The sequence below is a fragment of the Macrobrachium nipponense genome, chromosome 30 (assembly GCF_015104395.2).
Source record: "Macrobrachium nipponense isolate FS-2020 chromosome 30, ASM1510439v2, whole genome shotgun sequence".
NCBI classification, from domain to species: domain Eukaryota; kingdom Metazoa; phylum Arthropoda; class Malacostraca; order Decapoda; family Palaemonidae; genus Macrobrachium; species Macrobrachium nipponense.
Genome location: NC_087218.1, coordinates 50,454,570 through 50,476,859, shown reverse-complemented (window position 1 = coordinate 50,476,859; position 22,290 = coordinate 50,454,570). Strand labels below are relative to the sequence as shown.

Genomic DNA, 22,290 nt, shown 5'->3' with positions numbered 1-22,290 from the left:
ACCCTTAAGTGGGTTAAAACAGTAGGTCTTAAAAGGGATAGAATTTTTCTGTTTTCTTTGAGGTCATACTGGACTGTGAAGTGGGTACATATTGATGGACAGTAAGAAAAAAAGGTAGAAGCAGCATGGATGAAATGGAAATAGATTGCCAGACTACTGGTTCTTAAATGTAACCTGTTAGTAGTCATACAGAAAAATTAGGTGTGTATATGACTCATACCACTCATAAGCAGCTGATACATGACCACTTACAAAAAGAATGAAGAAGATTTGGCACAGGTGTGACAACGAAATGCTATTATTCATGGCTGAGTTACTGAAGCAATGTGGTGTCCGAGGGTTGGAAAATAGACCACGATCTTAAAATATGAGACAATTTACACATTTGATGAAAAGAAGTTTACTCAAGAGAATTAGTACATACTGAAGTAGAAGGATGAATGCCTGGGTGAGGAATAGAATGAGATTTTTTACTAGCATAGGTAAAATAGCAAAACCACAAAATCAGTACTCTGCACCTTTATTTTGCCCACCTGGCGTAAGTACAACAGGATGTGAAAATGGTTACAGAATAATCCATTTCTTATGGTCACTAAAATGACCTGAATCACTAAGTTATAATTTAAAACAAGGCTGACTCATTGTTTACTCACAATAACAATTTGAACAACATACAACATATTCACTCTTGTGTGTCACTTTTCAATATCAATCACACAACAAAATTTCCAGTAGCCAATACATATGTATACAGTATAATATGAAAATGACTATATTTCAATCAGGGATTAAGAGGGTCCATGGACAATGGTTCAAAGTAAAAAATATTCTGAAAGAGACCAGAAGAGAAAACAAGATGCATGCGGCGTTTTATGGCATTACTGGTAATGTACGGATAGAATAAGAAACAGGTTAGATGTCACCTGATTTATCAAAGAAAAATCTTCATATTTCTTGAAAAAAACAGAGACCAGGCACTTTTATGAGCAAAAAATATTGGCTTAGCTATGTAAGAACCTCAAGCATTACTTCACATAGAACATAGAGTGGACGGATGACTTTTTACTTTGATAAAAGGCACGTTTGCAAAATATGACATGGGTTGCAGCAATCTTACTTGTTTATACTTCACGGAGGAAACATCAAGTGGCATAAAAATTTAAAGTATGTACTATGCCATTGCACTTGACATAAACAAATTTTGAATCTTGAACAAGAAAACTGGATAAATTGAGAACAGTTTTATAAGTAATTTTGAAATATCCATAAGGCATTAGCATAAACAACATACTACTGACATAAAACAAATAATACACATACAAGAAGATGATAGGAAGGTGAAGTATACACAACACAGTCCTGTACAGTATTTACTGTATTGTGTATACAAGAAATGCAACCAGTGGTTATGTATACTGGTCTGAATGTCAAAAAACAAAATTGTCAAGATCCATATAGGTTCATATTAGATGAGCTCTGTGGCAAAGTAACTTTCAACCTCTTATCCTTAATCACAATTCTTAATTGAAATAAGGATTCATACATTATCTTTTAAAGGTCATACATACATCTACATTTTCATTCATTCATTCTAAAAATCTTTTGCTAAATACAGAAGGATGAAAAGTTCTGCTATTCCCTTTAATTGTGGTACAATTTCAAGAGTCAACCTTGTTATTTATTGGTGCAATCAAAAGTACTTTCTCTTTTATTCATATCTACAGCCTAACAGCTATGCACATTTTACATAAATTACAAAATAATTGATATATGAAGGTACCAGCAGTTTCATTTCCTGCTTGTCAAATGCTTATCAATGAAAGCGTCAAATGTTGTGAGTCAAAGATAGATGTTATTATACAAATGCATAAGATAATTCAGATCTCATGTTGACAGCAGAGCTCAACCATGCTCACATGAAAATATCTGAAATGTAAAATCACTATTTCAGTCTGAATTTTAAGGCTTTCGATGAAATGTCCAAATTTCTTTTTTTTTTTTAAATACAGATTTGCCTTAAAACGGGATAATCATATTATATCAACTGCTTGACATGATATATCCCAACTTTTAAACGTACAGTAATCAACCTTTTATAGTATATATACTGTACTAAATTTTAACAGCCTTGACTCCTGCAATGTTGGTATGAAAAAATATATTTTGTGAGATTTATATTACACAGAATATAATACATAACATGATCAAGATAAAAAGCAGTGGATAAGAAAATGTTTTACTAATATTATATTAATTTCACGGGAATCACTGTTTTGCTATTAGCCACAAATTAAATTGACTTTTTTCCCCTTGTGATATGCGCAATTATAATGCTTTTTTCTCTTGGGTTTAAAACATAATTTGTCGGTCACATCTGAGCTCTACTGTGGAAATGCAAAGATGAGGAGAGACCACATTTCACGATTAAAAATTCTGATTCTATTTGTCTCTGTGAGTAAGCTACATTACTTACTTCAACTCAGGAACTTCTCAACCGAAATACGACATACTGATATCTAAATCACAAAAACATTTTCTCATCTAATCTACAGAAAGCATAATGATACATAGTTCATATGAAGCTTAAAAAAAATAATCACAGCAGTAGAAATATTTGTGCCATCCGAGATGGACCTACTGCCAGTGCAACTTGCGGTCCAACTGGCAACAGGTCACAGGTGGCGCTAAAACTTATGTTATACTAAGTGCCAACCCCAGAACTCTCTTGTTTGGGGCAGGGGGAATCTTGGATGTGAAACTTGATATCAAACTGACATTGTTACTCCAACTATGCAAGTTATAATTGGACATAGATATTTGGGGTATGGCAGTTGACTTTACCTTTTTTATTCACCTAACATTATTATTATTAATATAGTGAAAAAGTGCATTGACTAGTCTAATTCAAAAGTCACATCCAATGACCAGATGCGAATGCTATAATACTTATCTGATATGATACTGTTCTACACCTTTAGTGCAAATGATACATTTTAAAAAATATTGGTCAGGCTAGAGAAGCGATGTGCTGATATGAACTGAAGATTATCTCCGGAATACTTGCTGAACAAGTGCCAAGAGATATGACTTCACTTTGCCTGTACATTTTTGAAAAGGTCATTTATCAGATCTGTAGATGATATTCAGGGAGAATTACATGATGGTGGGAAGAGAAAATAGCTCAGATTAGAGATCTTATGTGGCATAGGGCACTGAAGACTAGGCACGACATTTCTCACTTCCTGGTCCTAACCTTCGTCTGTGTTAATAATTTCTGATGAGAGGGAGTAGAGCACATTGCCAGCCATGAACACATTACTATTAAATGCTCAACTGGATATTTCTTTCTAGAGAATACTGTACTGAAATCCATTACTTTTTGGTTATTCAAAACAGTAAGTTTTCATTTTCAATCAAGGTTTGTTATTTTTTATAGAAAAACAAGCACATCTTTGCAAATATTACAATAACATTTTACCATGTTAGATAAAGTTAAAATAACATTCCAAAAGAAGTGCAGAATATTCCAGTCTAAACTAGAATTGTACATGATTTAACAATTGTGCTCTACTGCCAATCCCATGACACAGTCTACAAATGGTCCCCAGGTAAATTAACTAAATTACTTTAATAACTTTCACTCTTGACTCTTCGGTGACTCGGAGTTTGTTGCTTCAATTTTCCGTGTCCATTTGCCCTTGTTAGGTGTGAACACGTCATATGTTCCTTTTTCAGTGAAAGCCTGTTTATAATGTGTCGTACAGTACATGTCTTCGCCGCCTATGGAGAATGTGTTCATACTGGAAAGAAATAAACCAAGATTTAGAAAACAAATAATAATAATAACTTAAAAAGTGCAACAATAATAAATCAGTTACTAGAGGGCCGTAAATTAGACACCATAATGAAAGATTTCTTTACAATAAGAGTAATGTTTTAGAATTACCACAAAGAACAAACAAAATTTATACTAGGAAATATACAGTTTGTTTAGTAAAACGATTTTCTATAGCAGTAAAATCCCCTATTGAATAATGATGACACTGGACAGTATAATTTACTTCATGTGGCACCAAAAATAATTCTTTAATGATCATACAGTATAATGGTACACCACTAAAGGTCCCTGACAGCACATTTAAGAGGCAGTTTACCAACTTCGCTAAGAATTATACTGCAGTATCTCTTATATGTATATTACACCATGTTTTGCACCCAGAATTTTCAAGTAAAGTCCAAAAATTCAAGTGCAAAGTTTTTTTTTTTAAATAAAATATCAATATAGCTATTTGTGTAATGCAATAAAATCACCACTGTTTACGTGACACCAGGGGAAAAAAACTTACCAGTGTATTCCTCTTAAGGATATGTCATTACTATTTTGTAAAATCCTGCTACATTATACTTTACTCTAGACATTTTACAACCATGTTTAGAACTGGTAAATACCTATTTATTATCAAGAGGAGATTAAGAACAAAAACTTTTTCGTCTTTATACATCTTTATGATTTCCCAAACTTGCAATTTAAAAGGTTGATATTTCTCTGTTTCAAAGACATGAACATATATTTGACAACAGACTTACTTGTCCAGTTATATTGGCAGCAAAAACCACAGCTATGAGACAAAAATAAATCATTGTAAAGCATAAAGTATTACAGGTACTAGTTTATTTATACAGTATGTTTATGTCATTTAAAGAGTACAGTAATAACATTCTGCATAAAATTGAAAGGTATCGCTGCATCCCGGTAATGAAGAGGATTCCATCATTATGAACAGCAATAACCTTATGATGAAAGCATAACACTTACTTCAAAGAAAAAATGGGCATTTATTAATAAATAGAGGAGATTCTGAATAGGCCTAGCTACAAAATGATGCTGAGAACCATGACTGAGGGGTCATAGGGAAGATCATAGTACAAATGTAGAAGTAGTATCTGAATAATTTATGGATCAAGATTCAAAAAAAGATTAGAATGATTAGAGCACATGAGAAAGGGGAAGTAGCAAAAGGTTCGTGAAACACAGTAATTACATGGAACTTTGAGGAGAGCAATGTAACAAGAAGGGATGTTCAGAAAACTATGGGGAAAGGCATAAGTGAGAACTTGAACCAGACAGGAAGGCTGGCAGATAGTGTATAAGATATACATAAAATCTGTTCATGAAAATGTCACAAACATAAACAAGTTGCTAAAGACTGCTGTCTACTTGTGGCAATTGTGACAGTGATGAACCAAGCAGAACCATATGTTTATAATCATGTTATATTAAAGTTAATACACATGCATAAAGAGAGGAAGACAACTGTACAGCCTATCCTTCAAGAACCTTAAGGAAAATTCAGCTCCTGAAATACTGTAAAATTTTTAACCCCTTGAATATAAAAAAACATAAGAAAATTCCAGTTGTCTCACCTGAGCTTTGTATTACATTTGCAGCACTTGAAGCAGTTCTTGTGCAGTACACGTCCTGCAACTTCTAATCTCTCCATTGCATATACTGTGCGGTCACACAACATGCACTTGTCTCCCCCACCACCCTATAGAATAAAGACAAGTTAAAATATGTCATGATGAAAGTAGCACATTTTTGGAATACTGTACTACACCTGTTTCATTACTACTTCACAGACAGTCATGTTAAGCATTAAACTGTATTCATAAATGGCTTGTATTTATTGTTGGAAGCTAGGCACTCTATCTTGTAGTAGTACTTAAGCATTGTTTAATTTGATATTGCATATGAGAAACCTTGACCTGAGGAAATTTTTTAGTTTCAGTATAAGACAAACTGAAACAAAACTGAAGGTTAAAGTTCTTAACAGCTAGATATGAGGTTATTTAAATATCAATGCTATTTAAGCACAATTAATTTATAAGCATTCACAGCATGCATCTCTTCTTATGTTAAATCTACTTTATTCTTTACAATTCATGAACATGCTTATCTTGTATGTTTGTTAGAATCTGTCTGGATACACTAAAGGCCACATTTATGTAGTGCAAATGTGGTTGTAATAAAACCATACTAAGAGTACTTGATATTAGTACCTGAGTCATAGAATTATTAGAATAAAAGTATAATGTCTGTTGAAGCAACATATAGAAAATAAAGTATATTCTTAAAAAAAGTATATTCTATAGCTAAAGTCCTAGAATATCACTAGAATATACTATAGACTACTTATCATCTATGAATAATGAAAAATTCAAACAAGTTTCCAAAAACTGGGTATAAAAATTTGCTTCCTTGAAATATGTAAGTGAATTAAGCAGTGATTTTAAAAGTTACAATATTTCTCCTACTTCATGTAATAACACAAGTACCGTAAATCTTGCATAGAGTAAGAAACTCCTGTATCACACAGTGAAAAGCTAAACCCTTAAGGGAAGGAACAGGGTTTTGATTTTAGCATTTTTACCCTTCCACTGAAAGATCAATCACCTTCAATAACAAACTAATTCAAATAACTTTATACGTACAGTCAGTATCTGTAAAAGTTTTGGACAATTTTTGTCATGATACATTTTCTATGTGATTCTTTAGCTCCAAAAAAAAAAAAGACTTCTCAACTGTTACATTTCCAGGAAAATTAATTGTATTAGTGTCTTGTGCCTATCTACACTCTTGATACTCTATCAGACAACCTTGTAAAAGAGATTAATTCAACATTAATACAGTGCATATCATGTTAGTTTTAAACTACGTTTAAAAGGGGGGGAAAGCTGAGGATGTGTTGTGTTAACACAGAACAATTGAACAAGAACATTATAGTGCTTGTTCAATTGCATTTTTATAGCTCTGGTCACTCATATTCACAACTTTGCATAGACCTGTGGTAAACTAGTGAATATCTATCATTAGAGAGGAATTACTGTTCTATCTAATCTTGAAGCTTAACAAAGAGCTTGATTTGCTGTTAGTGAACTGACATCCAATATAGACTGCATTTACTTTAAGGTAAAGTGTATGCTAGTTATTCCAGGATAACTTACTTTCATAAAGGTCTTACAACTCCCTAGAGCATTTCTTACAAATGGCATTTCAACATTTACATTAATTAGGCCAACATTTAGTAACTACAAGAACAATCTTATAGTAAGAAAACCACACAATACAACATTTTCCAAAGAAAACCAAACAATACGAAAGAGTCCAAAATAATCTAAAATCACATTCCCAACAAGAAAGCATAAATTACTGAACATACAGTATAACAATTATCTGTATGAGTTAGTATGAATACAGGTAATATATTAGTCCTTAAAAAGATGCAATAAATGTTAGCATATATTTATCATACACTACTGTCTATTACAAAAAAAAAATTATAAAATACAAAACCAACTAAATAACTTGTAAATATCAGACCGAACGACACACCCAAGAAATTATTTGTGCCTTACCTCATTGTACTCATTCATATGTTCATACTTCACAAGTCATAGGAGGACTAACACATTTATTATCAATATAATAATTTATTAACGAATTTAAATACAAATTTGAGAACTAAGACAATAAAATTCCTAACATGAACAAGCTACTACTGTAGATACTGATAAAAGATACTGCTTTAATATACACAAAACACTGCTTTCTGAAGATGCAAAGTCACAGCTCTGGGGACACCTGTCCTTTTTTATTTATTAAAGTTATTGATTCTGCAAGCAAAAATCATTTATTGCCATTTATGTACAAATACATATTTGAACAGTAACCTTTGCATGTGACTAACACTAGTAAATGATTGGTAGAGGAAGGACAAAACATAAGAAAAAACAAACTTGGTGTTTGAAAAGAAAACACTGTATCTTAACAGTTTTTGTATCTAAAGGAAAAATGCTTTGGCAATGATTTGTTAGTCTCTTAGAAATACTTACCTTTATTGAATAATAACAACTCTTTATAGGCTCTTTAAAGAGCGACATTACTTTACAAAGTACTTTCTAGAACATGATTCAACAGGATACACAAGAAGTAAAGTTGCTTAAACAACTTAGCTATGCATCTGATGACAGAAAAACTGTTTTCTGGACATGAAGCAGTTGAAGTCTAATCGTGTAAATATAACTAAATTTTAGAGTAGAGTTAAAATATTTCATATAAAAATTAATACTCAAGTACATGATACAAAAAGAAAACTATCTCAACAATTACCTAACTAGCTAAAGCAAGCACTATATTGCCTGCATGAGCATCAATGGACCAATCACAAAGTTATAAGGCAACCAAGCATAACAAAGAATTATGAGTAGTTCCTGTCTGTTAAATGAAGAAAAACTTGAAAGTTTATTCACAGCAGTTACGTGTTCCGACTAGGGGAATCCTTAGAAAAACTAACATTAATATACAATGGTATGTTTATGATCTAAACTGAATTCCGTACTGTACAAAATACATAGTGGTTCATATATACTTTTCAAGATCAGCAACAAAATACCAATTAACCTTTTAAAATGTCAAAGAGTTCCATATATATATTTAGTACATTTCTCACAACTTCTCTAGCAAATAAGAAGAATAAATATAAAATACCATACAAAAAAGATTTTTCAAATGAAGTTTAAGGAAGTGATCATATTGTTCACTTCAAATATTTGCAGTATTATTCAAATCCTTTGTCATCTGTGAAAGAGAACTACAAGGTTACATCAATGATGCTGATGAACTGGAATCAATTATTTTGGAATCTAGAAATCCTAACAATCAACAACTTCATTAGCTGAGCACTGCTAAGATATGTGGCATGAGCAGTGCACTTTACTTGGAAAATTGAGAATGTACTGGTTGGCTCTGCATATGTTAGTAACTAAAGCTTCAATAATTCACTATCCGTGGTCTTCCTTCACATCACAACAGGAAAATGAGTCGTCAGTTCATAAATTGTTCACAAATACTTTTGAAGGTGCTTATGTGAGACACAGTTGTAACTGAAGCTGCGTTGATGGTGCAAGTCGATGATGTGAAGCGATGAACGAGAAGCCAAAGCTCAACGAAATATGCTGGATGCCTGGTTCCAAGGCAGGTCTCTCACTGAAGGGGGGAGTCAGATTGTCAGGTAGAGAACACTTAACCCACTGAATTTAAGTTAGTTCCATGCAGTTACAGTGGTCCAATAATACGACACACCACAGGAGGATTGGAAATACTGTAGCTCAACTGAGGAAAATGTCTGAAGAAATACTACACACACACACACACACACACAAATGAAGACAAAGTTAGTCCAAATGGCTAAATACTTATTAGAAGGTAGTGTTCCAGAACTACAAGGTCTTGAGAAAAAGGCATAACAAACATATAAACACACACCTCACTTAGTTCAAAAGTAGAATACAGGTATTTCTCACTAGAATGATTTAAGTCTTTATAAACCCTTTATCTGATGTTAATCCTTTAAACAATTTGATCAGTAAGATGTGTAATTTTGAGGTCAATTCGGTGTCACTACGACGAAAGGATGATCAGTTGTGTGTTTCAGATGTCGATGAAATGGCAATCCTGAATGTTGTCGGGTATGTTCCTCTTCAATCAACAAAACTGAAGTGCTCACAAATGCTTGATAAAGTTCCTCAAAAGTGTTTGCCACAATAATTAGTCTACTGTTCACATTATACAACACTAATCAGCTGAACCCAATGTTTACAATTAATCTAACAGCACATGTTAATGTTTAACTGTTCTATAATGTTTTAAGCATGCAGTTATCTTTAAGGATGATGAACACATGCTGACATGACCAAATACATGTCTTTTCATCATATTGCAAGAATACTACTGCAATGAATATGACATGCAAATTTATAATTCAGAAATTTAACTTTTTGCAACTAAATTGCAGTCACAAATTTTGAAAATGCTTCAACAGAAATATAACACATTTCCTGTACATAGATCTGTTAATTCATGGAATACTGTATCATGATTAATGTCTGTTACTTCAGTCAATATGAAAACCATGATACATATGATCAAATTCGACATATTTTTCAAAATTTGTGACAATCAAATCTGTATCAAGAAAATCATACATTATAAATGTTATCATAACAGTCTACGAAAAATTGGCAGTCTGTATATTTATATCATTTATATTCCAAAAATACACACTCCAATCAAAATGTGTTGATAGTTAAATACAATATACACTCAAAGTTTCTTTACCACTGAAAACAGTTTCTCATTATATATTAACTTCTCATATGTAATCAGAGTAAATGAGGTAGTACATTCTAACCCTGATAAACAAACAATCTGGAAACATAATTTGCTGTGCATGCGATGCAATATAGCATAGCATTTTCCCAGTGTCAAAGGCAAGATGAAGCCATGTCAACGATAATATTGTTTAATATTTCTAAAGGTGATCACTAGGTGTGGCAGCAATTAACTGCTATGTGTTTTAGAATAGGCAAATTGTTTTCTATGGCAGAAGTATCTCCCATTTAGGCTGTCTACCACAATCATGCCCAACAATCCTAGAGCACATGTATTCACATTAAGCTTTAGCTAATTTGCAATATATAAAATCACTCTTGATATTTACCACTTCATCCCAAAAAATACTGAAATCCTATGAAGTAAATGTTGGCTGTAGAATATTACACATGGAACTAATTCTGTTACATATTCTGATGTATTAACATGTTTCATTTCACAAATGGTATGCAACATAATTCAAGTAATATCTTGTTAGTGTAAATATGTATGATATGCTGGTTGCATCATGCTTCAGCTTTGTAACGGTGATAGACAATAGTTTAGAGGAAAACTGGCAAAACTCATATAATACTATAGTGTTTGTTCCTGAATATGTTCCTGAATATTACATCCATCAACCACCAATCCTACCAGTAACTTGCAGTTGCTTTATTATTATTACTGTATTTGGTTTTACCTGCTGAACACAATATATTTAATACTTTCAAAACACAGTCTGTTGATCAGTACATAAAAAAGTGTCCCAGTGAAAGAGGAAGCAGCTTGTGGCTAAATAACAGTGAATCTCTGCCCTAACACTAACACATAGATAAGGAAGATGAGCATATTTCTGGCCAAATATAAGTTAGGCATCTTTTAACTACTTTCCTGACAGTTCTCTGCCACTGAATATAGTATGAGAGCACAATGTCAAATTTATTCCTTTTAATTCTTTGAAAGTACAGTAGTAATGGGTAAGGGTTAGGAATCATCTTTTGCAGAGGGAAAATGTTGCAAATGTGGTACAAAAGCAATGGCACTGTAAATATTTGTGTAATAGGAAAACTTGACAAAAAGCTATGAATTTATCTAAAAACGAAGCAGTTATAACTGTATTAATTGTCTTCTGCTGTTGGTATTAGTCTAACTCGTTGGCATGCCAAATGAACCTTGACTAATGTTCTACCATTCACAATAAATTCTCAGTGTTTAGAATTTTGGAAAAGGGATTGTAAACCCGTACACTATAACTATTTTCCTAAATATGCCCTACTAAAATTGGGGTGTCTTATTGCTGGAAAAAAGGTAACTTCTGACTATTCAGCATGGTTAAAGTACTTTCTGCACGTTGCATAATACCTCTTAAAAGAGGTTATGCCTCATCAGCAAGACAAAAACACAGATAAATAAGAAATAAAATAGCAATCTACAAAGCTAGAGCTATTTTAATTACCAGGTCCTATATTCATATTCTTTAATTCATAAGTATGGAGGACACAAATAGTAATTAACCGAATTGCAAACTCCTCAGAACTGATTAACAGAGTGATATGAATTTAAAGCACTTTAACACTAAAGCAGCTGCTAAGTTCTTCAACAGGCTCTGGATATTTAGTAGTCACGGATATACTGAAGGCCACTGCTCAAATCTTACTTGCATTAAATCACCTTGCATTAACTTGATAACAAGGGATATTATTTAATCACTTCTCACAGAAGTTAGATTATTTGTTATGTTGCCAACTTCTTTAAAAAGCAAAGCTAGAAAAAGAGTTTTCCTAAGCATTTCATGCTTATACAGATAGCAAACAGGGATATGCTGCACCATTATTTACTGTACATTATGTATTTCCAGTATACTGTATAGTACTTGAATACAAAATATATATGTATGCAAAAATAACATATTCTGAAAACTAGACATGTAATCTGAATATGGTCAGAACACATCAAAATATAGTTTTTCTGAAAAGCAGACAATTATTAAAAATGAATATAACATACAAAATAAAATGTAATAATGACGAGAGTTTTGTGTTATACATATAGAAGTCTGTGTGGTGTGTGAAGGAGTGTCCAATAAGCAACTGAAGAAGTCAGAATCTGCCACTTACCACAAATCTGTTGACCTTCATCTTAGGACGTTCTGCAACCGGCCGTGAGGCCTCCTGAGCCTTGTTCTCAAACATGGCACGGAGGTTCCGGGCGGTGTCAATGGATGGCATACACTCCTCGTCTTCGTCATCATTATGGTTGTACTCATTGTTTCGATCCACTTCTGATTCCCACCTCTCGAATTTGGCACGCAGGGAGGCAGCCTTTCTGGCACTCTGTGAGGATTTAGCCTGTATAGCAGTCAAGAAGCGGCAGCGGCAGCAGCCAAGGCAAAACCGGCGGCAGCCAATGAAATTTGGCAAAGCAGTGTGTTCCCACACCGAAGTTAAATTTAGTTTTAGTACCGTTTTAATATTTTATTATACCAGTTGTCAGTTTGCATGTAGTGAATAATGAAAAAAATTAAGAGCGTTAATTGAAAGCCAGTCAGAGCAAAAGAAAAGAATTAATGAAAAAAGGCACACATTTTGTAAGCAAACAAAAGTAATGAATTTCAATGAGAAATAATTATTAAAAAGCAATTTTGACAGTCAAAGCGAGCAACAAAGGAAAGTAAGAATAAAAGACAAGACAGTACATAATTGTACATGATAGTTGTAAAGCACATAGACAAGCAAGTTAGCCAATTTGCAGCAAGAGGAAAATAAAAAGGAACAACGTTTAGATGTAACAAACCTCAATAAATAGGACATAGAAAAGCATAAATTAAACCTTAATGACAGATACCTTCAAAGTGCATAAAAGGCTGCATTAAAATGCTGAATTGGAAAAATGCCCAACAGATTCTCACACAGAGCTCAGTACGTATAAAATGTTTTACTTTGCGTTAAATGGACAAGGTTTTAATGGTACAATACTGGTAATCAATCAATATTGACAAAATCCAAATTATGCACTTCAAAATATCTTTAATTTAAAAAGAGCAAATTCTGTGTCCTCTCATATTGTAATTATTTTATTTAAATGTAGATTTCTCACTTTTAATTACAATTTTTCAATAAACTATTATCATTCAAGCCCTCCACATATTTAAAAAAATACTTGACGTTAATAAAAATCAAATTACAAAATTAATAACTGATATGGAACACTACTTGAGTTCACACAAAACTATAGCAGTGATTTTTCAAACATCTCTCAATGCTGCGTATAAATAACTGAATATGGTAACACCAGCATGCCCTCAAAGCTAGAATCTGTACACCTAGGGTAAACAATCACATAATATTGGATGTGACCAGAAGGAAGCATAGGGTAGAAGGCTTCAGTCACAACTAGAGACCCAACATTCTGATCCGCTCTTCAATAAAGTCAGTTGCAAGTCTTAGAAATCTGTGACTCTTCTGCAATTGGTGGCATATAACATGCATTACAGAAACAAACTGTTTGTATTTACACAATACTCTCATATACTACCAGATTCATTGATAACTTGGAAGATTGACTTGAAATAAATTGTCGATTCCAATGGTAAATTCCATTGTGTTCTAAAAATGAGGTAATGCTGTTTCCATCCTATGAAAAAGATAAAACTATGCAAAAGGAAACCAAATCATAGTTCAATACTGAAGCATGGTAATGGAATGCAAATTGAATTAGTTTTCGTTATGTACACAGCCTTATCCATATTTTTTGTCTGTGATAGTAACATTGGCACTTAGTTGCTGCCTACTGCACTTCACTAAGCAGGAGTAAAAAGAAAATCACAATATATACACGTATCAAACCTAAAATAGGCAGCACACCTAAGTGAACCAATTGTAAAACTACCACACAGAAAATGTGTAGCAATCATTGAGCAACTGTGATCTACGCGTATTGTTAGGATAAGGCAATAATAACAGCTATCATTCATCTATCCAGTTAGTCAAGTATGTGAGAGTAACTGAAAAGAAGAGCAATTATTACACTTTGTGCAAATCTGCTCTAAAAGCTTTATTTTTTTTTTAAGATCTTGAGAGCACATCACACAGAATATTGGGTTGTTATACTGGCCACTGCACACCTACCCCCATACCGCCACACCTACCAGCTGCACCCGTCAAAATAATAATAAAATCAGTAAAAATATTTCTGAAAGTTTTTATAAAGTTAAGTGCAGATAACAATAACAATTTTGCAAATAATCCAGTTTCTAAGTCATTTTTATTCAATATACCCATATTCACAGGCATATGGCCCAGTGAATAAAATAATTTTTAAAAATTCAAGTACGTACAGTAATGTTCAGATAATGATAACTATAAATACTAAATGAATTGCTGAAAACAATGTGTAATGTATACTAAGTATATTATCCCATTTTCTTATGTTTTTAAACAACCACTAGTTATAAAATCTGTAGTGTTATAGTTTTTTAGACTTTTGACCCCTAGAACGAAAGGATACCACTTAGTTATAAAAGTTTGGTGAAAAGTACGAGACTTTAGTATGGCCTTGTAAACAGTTACATCTTACTTAATCATTTTGTCATTAAAATTTATGTCATAAATGGATACTAAAATAATATGGGAAATATGGCAATTATATTTTCAGGTGTGAAAGTTGTAGACATTTATCATTTGTTTTTCCTTCCCACTTTTGATATATTTCAAATTGAGCTGACTCATTAACTATTCTTTGTTTTTTCTACCATAAAGACTTATTGCAAAGGCATGACTACCTATTCCATGCCTTTATTTCCTTGTGGGGAGAGTTTGAAATAATTCTAACTTGGTTATGTCACTGGGCATAACTTAGCTGGACTTTCAGAGGTAAAGGGAGTATGTACATAATAAACAAGACAAACTGTCAACATTTCCACAATGGGAAGCTATATTAATAATTTTACAGCTAGGTATTTTCATAATTAGTGGAAAAATGTGAAACTGTTTACAGCAGTTCAAAACAGTTGATTCTAAGTATTAATCAGTGATATCAAATATTGTTAAGAGTAAATTACTATACATAGTTTTCAGCTATTTCTATATTTTGAGATAACATTTCCTTCTCATACATCTAACATGATCCCCACAAAAAATTCTAATTCAGGGAAAACTGGACTATATGCAGCTGATAAAAATTTGTTGACAATGCTATAATGAAGATTTGGTCATTGTTAACATAAAACATACTAGAGATGTTTCAAGATCTTGTACATTTTTTCATGTGAAGTAACCTAATTTCACTCTTAGTATATTTTTCCAGAAAATTATAATTGCTGGTTATGCTACTTTAATTATCCATAACACCTGTTACTCAATACACTATCAATAAGCCAAGATGTATATTGAAACCTGGAACTAAACTTTTTACAAAATATTAAGTAAACACCTTTGACTGTTGTTAGTAACTTACATTAGCTCAAAATTACTTTTTATTTTCTTTTTTTTTACTTTTAGCAAGATCTCGCCTTTCCAAAATTGTATCGAATGTGATTTACAATGGCCATTTGAATATGCGAAATATTCCTGATAATAATGTATCTAATTGGAGGTCTCTTATCTAGCTTTTTCCAATAAGTAAATATATTTCATAAACCAACATGAACACAGCCTACAATTTGTGTAGATAATTCTGAATAAATATATATGAGAACACCTTACATACTGTATTCATGTTCACATGTAAACATGAATACATTCTGTCTTTACAGCAAATTTAAACTAAAGATTTTCTATGATAGGACGCAATAACAATAAACAGAAGTGATAGTAATTAACTAATCAAAGCAATATAAATATGTATAATCAACAAATGAAGAGCGATCACCTACATTTAGCATAAAAAATTTATAGCATTCTACATGGGAAGCATAAACTTGAAAAATACGGCTACAAAGCATGGCATCACAATCTGCTTGTATGAGGTCATAATCATGTGGTCTTCAATGAGTATCAAAATATTTCAGTCCTTGATTCTAGTTGGTGAGCACACCAATGATTTTGCCTTTGTCTTTTACCGGACCATAAAATATTGTGAAATTTCAGTTTTTTTCTCATGTTGTAAAAAGCAGACTTCGTTATAACTAACATACCTCTTTCAAAAGTAGTAGCAAACACATTTGAAACTGCTTGTTTGATCATTATTATTTTCACACAATAACAGTACCGATATTTGTGAAATAATTCAAGACAGGAAAGCCAACCAGTACCAGAATTCTATTAATTCTGTACTACTTCATTTGACTTACAAAACATAATAGAAGGTCAGAATGACAAGGACTATTTTCTCAGACCACAACAACATATCTAGATTTCAAACAAAAGAGAAAACGGAGATTCTAAAAGGTTTCTGTGCAACTCTATAATTGAAAATGTGAGCTACAGCTTCAATCATAGTGAAATAAGTTTCAGATATTCATAACCATGCAGTACCTTTTTCCGTGGTTTTCTACGCTTAGGTTTCTGTTGATTTTCACTGTTTTCCTGAAAATTTGTCCTTTCAATGAGAAAACTTGAAGAGCCTATGTATTCAATGCTTAAACATTGGCAGATGTTCTTGGATAATTTTATAATTCCTAAGAGAACTATTGTTGAAAAGTCTTACCAACCACAAATTATTTTGTTATCTCTACACTACTACATGAATCATAAACATGACAAGAATTATGACAAAAAATAAACCTATATTTTCATTTAGTTTAGGTTAAATATCTTTAAATACTAACTTTACTGTGTTATAACATAAACATGAATGCTACTCCGTCCATGAAGAGCAATGAGAGGCTACTCACCATTTCTAAGATTTCATCCTTATACTTTGGTACTTTTCTTTCTAATCCATCTTCCTCCTCCTCGTCATACTCCTCATCTTCTTCATCCTCCTCATCTGAATACTCTTCATCAGAATATTCTTCCTCATCAGAGTATTCTTCTCCTTCAGGAGGAGGTGTAAATTGCTTGAGAGGACGAGGACCTGAAAAGCACAGAACGATTTAAATGGAAGTTTTTAACATATACAGTAATGTGATATTGGTTAAAAGCATGACTGCATAAAAAAAACTCACAACAAAGAACAACTAAAAAGCAGTGTAAATTCAAATGCTCATTATGAATAAGTACATTAGCTAAGTGTCAAATAACTTTAGCTAATCCATTCTTACACTTAAAAGAAAAGGAAATCTTCAAAAGGTCTCATGAAAAGGCCGGACATTGATTCAGTACAAAATATGTGCTAGAATAGACCATTAACCCTTCAGAGCTGGGCTAAAAAAAATATGCAGCACCCCAGACTCGGCAAACTTTGAGGTCAGTCAAGTAGTCAAGTGAAGACAAAAACACATCAATGGAAAGAGGAAAATATGCAAATGCACAATGCGTAAGAAAATTACAATTATAACTGAGATACTAGCATAAAAGATAAAAGCTAAATCCAACAACAACCCCTTGGTATATTTATGAACAAATATATAAAAAGATGTCACGTGAGAGAGAGAGAAGTAAAGTACACAACTAAATCATGAGCTGCTTAGAATCGGTGAGCTGAGCCAGTCTAAAAGTTGCCATTGGTAAATTTATATGCTATTGAAGTATGGAACCTCTTTCCCTCCCGATTTCTCCAAATCGATGCTGCATAATGTTGATACTTAGCATACCAATTGTATGTTGACACTTCCCCGTACCCAAAGAAAAAAATGTAAAAATCCAGTATAAGGGCTCTTAATTTTATAATGATAAAAAAATGAAAAAAATAAGGAAATACTGTGAATAGATTACTGTCCCAATAAGTATGATAAAGTGGCCAGTTTTGTAGCAGTAACCACATGGACCGATACTCACCTTTCTCTTCCTCTTCATTTTGCATTTCCATCTTCCTAAACATGGCAAGCACACTACGTGTCCTACGGCAATCTACTTCATCCTCAAGGTTATCAGTGCAACGAACATAGTTAGGGTCTCGTCCCAGCTCTGTCTCTTCCACATCAACACCCTAAAGAGGCAGGGGCAATAGCAGTTAGATATAAGGTTGAAAAGCTTAAACAATGTGCTGCAGTGATGCTGAGTAAACAATACTATTTTAGGAGGACTCTGTTTATTCAGGATGGGTGATGCCAGGTCACAGGATGGGGGTGGTCATCTGACGTGGAAAAAGTGAATGTTGATGGTTAGTTATTAAATCACTAAGCTATTAACCTGAAAAGGAATTCCTGGGATAAGGTTAATGAACGGATATGTTATTTCATTAGAATGAAGTACCATTAGTAAAAAAGAAAAAAAAATACATGGTGTACCAGAAACAAAAATGGTCAAAATTAGTCTGGCAGGAAATCTGTACAAATCACAAAATATACATTTCAGTACAAAAAAATAAGTTTCAAAAGCCCAAATTTTGCAGGAAAATGGAACATAATGCAAAGCCATAAATAAGAGAATTGTCACCTTTACCCTCATATACAAATGAGAAGCACAACAACACAGGCTGAAAAAACAATAAATACTACATTAACTGCTTTTGAACATTAATCTGTATGTTGTCAATGAAATTGATCCTCCTAAAGAATAATGTGCTATATTAAAAATAAAAAATAAGGCCTTATTACCTAGACAATCATAATGACAGTACAGAGAAAGAGAAATCTGAAAAGGCAACAAAGTAGAAGAAAAAGAAATGAAAGATACAGTAAAGTGTAATTAGTTATCAAAAACTCCAAAAGGGTTGAAACACAAATGAGAGTAATAAGGAAAACAAGGGACAGATGGAAGGAAAAGGGGAAAGGAAGCTCTATGAACAAAGACGAACAAAGATGGATAACAAAAGGACAGAGCCAAGTTAAAAGAGGAAGATAGGATGCTAGAGCTAGAGCGTCAGTAAGCTATGATTAAAAGTAAAAATACTATTTGAAAAAACATCTTACTGTTTCCAAGTTTCCACTATACAAGCAACAACAAAGATTCCACTACCTACAATACAAAATCCTAGATTAATTCCCTTTGCAGAGTCTTCGCATGTGGCTTGGTGAATGTTGTCCCGTTCTGATAACAACCAATAAAAAATTCCTGTGAAAATAGCTCCTACAAAATATTTGATGAATTCCTTGAGTGTTATTAAGCTTACCTTACCACTTGAAATGTTTACTTGGAGAAAAATAGCAAAACATTTAAAATCAAGAAATGTATTTTTGTAGAGTGAATGATGACTGTCTTTTCTTCAACTGGAAATAATTTTTTTGGATTTTCAGAAAATGATAACCAAAGTATATACAGTGGTATAAAAATGAAATTTACTTTTTTATGAAAAATACATTTTTTTTTACTACAAGTTGAAATCATTTAAGTCATTACAGTAATTTCCTTATAAGTAAAACTAATCTAGAAACACTACATAAACCTGTGAGTCTAACGCTAAAAGAACTAATGGTTTAGTAATTAACTTAACTACTCACAATGAAATTCTTTACCAGAATGGATGAATATTACCTGGTTTAGAAAGAGAAGGAATCCATACTCCCTTCCTGGTTATTGAAAACAATTAGCCCTTCAAACTAAAATAAGTAAGACAAAAGCAATGCAAGCATAATCCGACTCTTCAAAAATGCTCAAAAATATTTATGTTTAAATACCAAAAATAAAAAAAAATAAAAAGATGAAGTGGAAATAAAAGGAATGACCCTGGGATAAGGTTACAAAGAGGAGATCATTCCCTGACTGTATTCTTGTCAAGGGTCTCACCATAATTGGTTGAGAAGATAAGCATATAGTATATATATCAATTTGTAAAAACTTATTTGGAGTTCTAACATAAAAAGTAGTTTAAGAGTGCAAACAAAAAATCTAATGCTAGATGACACTGAAATAAGTTACAGTTAAAGGACATACAATCTGAATCGATCACAGCAGAATATGCCCCCATTTTAATGTACAATACTCCAGCATATATCTTATGAATTATACATAAAAAACAGTTATTTAAACTCATAGGGATTATTATGCTTATCAAAATCCATTATGATGCTGTGGTAATCTGTTATTAGAAACATACATATTAATTCACAGAGATCCACCATCTCAACTGAGAGTTAGCCAAATAAAAGATTTATTTAGTAAAGTTACAAAATCTTTAGTACTTTGTGGGTATATTTTTCATACTAGGGTAAAACATTTATAGCTATATACTCTCATCAGCATTTACATCTCAGTGGTGAAGTGGACCGGCCCAGTTAGAATAGATAGACAAACACAGAGAAAAGACAGAATTATGACAGACATGTTGGGCCAATTTACAGAGCTACACTTCTCAAAAGACAGAACAAAAAACTTCTACTCAATGTAACAGGTACAAGAATGAGACAGTCCGGAGGGTCATGTATAAAAAGAACTCAAACGACCACCGAAAAATTACCCGAAGCCTGCACACCGCACAGTTAATTGCCATGCAACGTCTAGGCACAGGTGCCTGTAACTCATCTTCAACCTTTTCATCATCCCTAGGGGGGGTGAAGCGGAAAACTTTCTTCTTAGTCTTCTCAGCCTCTTTCATTCGCTCCTCATATGTTGCAAAGAACTTAAACTTGTTTTGAATACTACTGCATTCTATATGCATGTTTTCTTCTTCTTCTTCACCTCCATCCTCCTGTGAAAGCTGCGATGCAAAATTGCGAATCTGTCTGCCCTGTAATGCATTCAGGATACAGTCAAGTTAGCTTACAGTTAATATCTGCATAACCTTGATGGTCAGTGGTGGTAGAGGTGGTTCCTACTTTGGGAAGAGGAGTCATTGCAAATGTGATACATTCACAGTGTAAATCACAGTGAAATTCATTCTCATGGCAATTTCACTGGAATTTCACCATTTAAAAGTGCATTTCAGGAATGGAGAGGAAAGACAGGAATACAGAACACCAAGTAATGTACCTCTAAATTAGTTCTATGTCAATCTTATATCAATGTATGCTCAAGTTAAGTGCCATTTTCAGAAATTTAAATATGTGGCTATGTGTATTTCCTTATTAACAAAACCTGGCAAGCAGTGCGTTAAATCAATAGTCCTACATTGAAAAAACTCAACAGCTTTATCCTTCTTTAGAACTGTTTATATTGAACTGTTTATATTCAAAGTATGTATGCTGTTCAAGCCCAAATATTCCAGCAAATGTCTTCTGAAATCATGTAAATCTGAAAGCACAGTGTTACAGTCAAGCTAAGAGAGGAGACTTGCGATAAGATAGCTACAAGGTTACACAGTTGCCAGTTTCGTAAAACATTTATAATAAAAATGGTGTTCTGTCTTCTGTTGATTATGATATATATCAGTAGTTTTACCTGCAAATGCAAAAATCTGATCATTAGTATAATAAATTATGAAAAAATGAGAAAACTAGAATACATCAAGTAAATACAATTTCTGATTTAACTTAAAACCCAGATTTTGTATTCTCCACCACAGATGGATGTTTCAAGTTACATGTATAAACTTAATAGGATTGAATACATCCACTATATCATGAGAATGAAGTAAAAAATATAGAGCTTGTAAAAAAAAAAAAAAAAAAAGAAGAAAGGGCAATCGGAAAACATCACTTACATCAATAGATAGTCTATGTTCTTTACGAGCCTCAGCTGTAGACCGAGAGCGTCTCAATTGTGGCACTTCATCATCTAGATTTGCTGCTGAATCAATTTGCTTGAAGAGATTGCGAGCCCGGCTAGCTGTTTCTGTTTGGATAATTAGCAATTTAGTACTAGTCCCACATTACTCACAAAACATATTTCAAAGCAACATAAAAGTAGACTGCTTCCAACACTCAAGAGTAATGGTACCTAAACAAACCTGTACTTTACACTTAACAGTCTATTTAACAGATATATGAACAATTTATCATAGCCTAGGAGAAAATAATCATAATTTGGCAGTTAATGAGTGCAGATGTCCACTAAGGTGAGGTCCATTAACTTGAGGTGTTACTATCAACATAAAACAATTCTCTCCTTTATCCAAATTGTGAGAATTTCATTTAACTTGCCTGCTTCTTTGAATACTTCTTC

The 22,290-nt window shown here is 32.8% G+C and overlaps 1 protein-coding gene across 1 annotated transcript in view; it reads right to left on the bottom strand.

Annotated features, from left to right (window-relative positions):
* Window positions 1-504: 504 nt before the first annotated feature.
* The window catches only part of LOC135202144 (uncharacterized), a 187,951-nt gene continuing 166,165 nt past the window's right edge, over window positions 505-22,290 (bottom strand). Inside the window, 9 exon segments of the mRNA XM_064231395.1 lie at window positions 505-3,800; window positions 5,425-5,549; window positions 12,328-12,558; window positions 16,684-16,734; window positions 17,043-17,224; window positions 18,088-18,238; window positions 20,648-20,917; window positions 21,830-21,960; window positions 22,269-22,290. The exon segment at window positions 22,269-22,290 is cut by the window's right edge and continues 186 nt beyond it. Coding sequence (XP_064087465.1) covers window positions 3,638-3,800; window positions 5,425-5,549; window positions 12,328-12,558; window positions 16,684-16,734; window positions 17,043-17,224; window positions 18,088-18,238; window positions 20,648-20,917; window positions 21,830-21,960; window positions 22,269-22,290 — 1,326 coding nt within the window. The 3' untranslated portion in view covers window positions 505-3,637.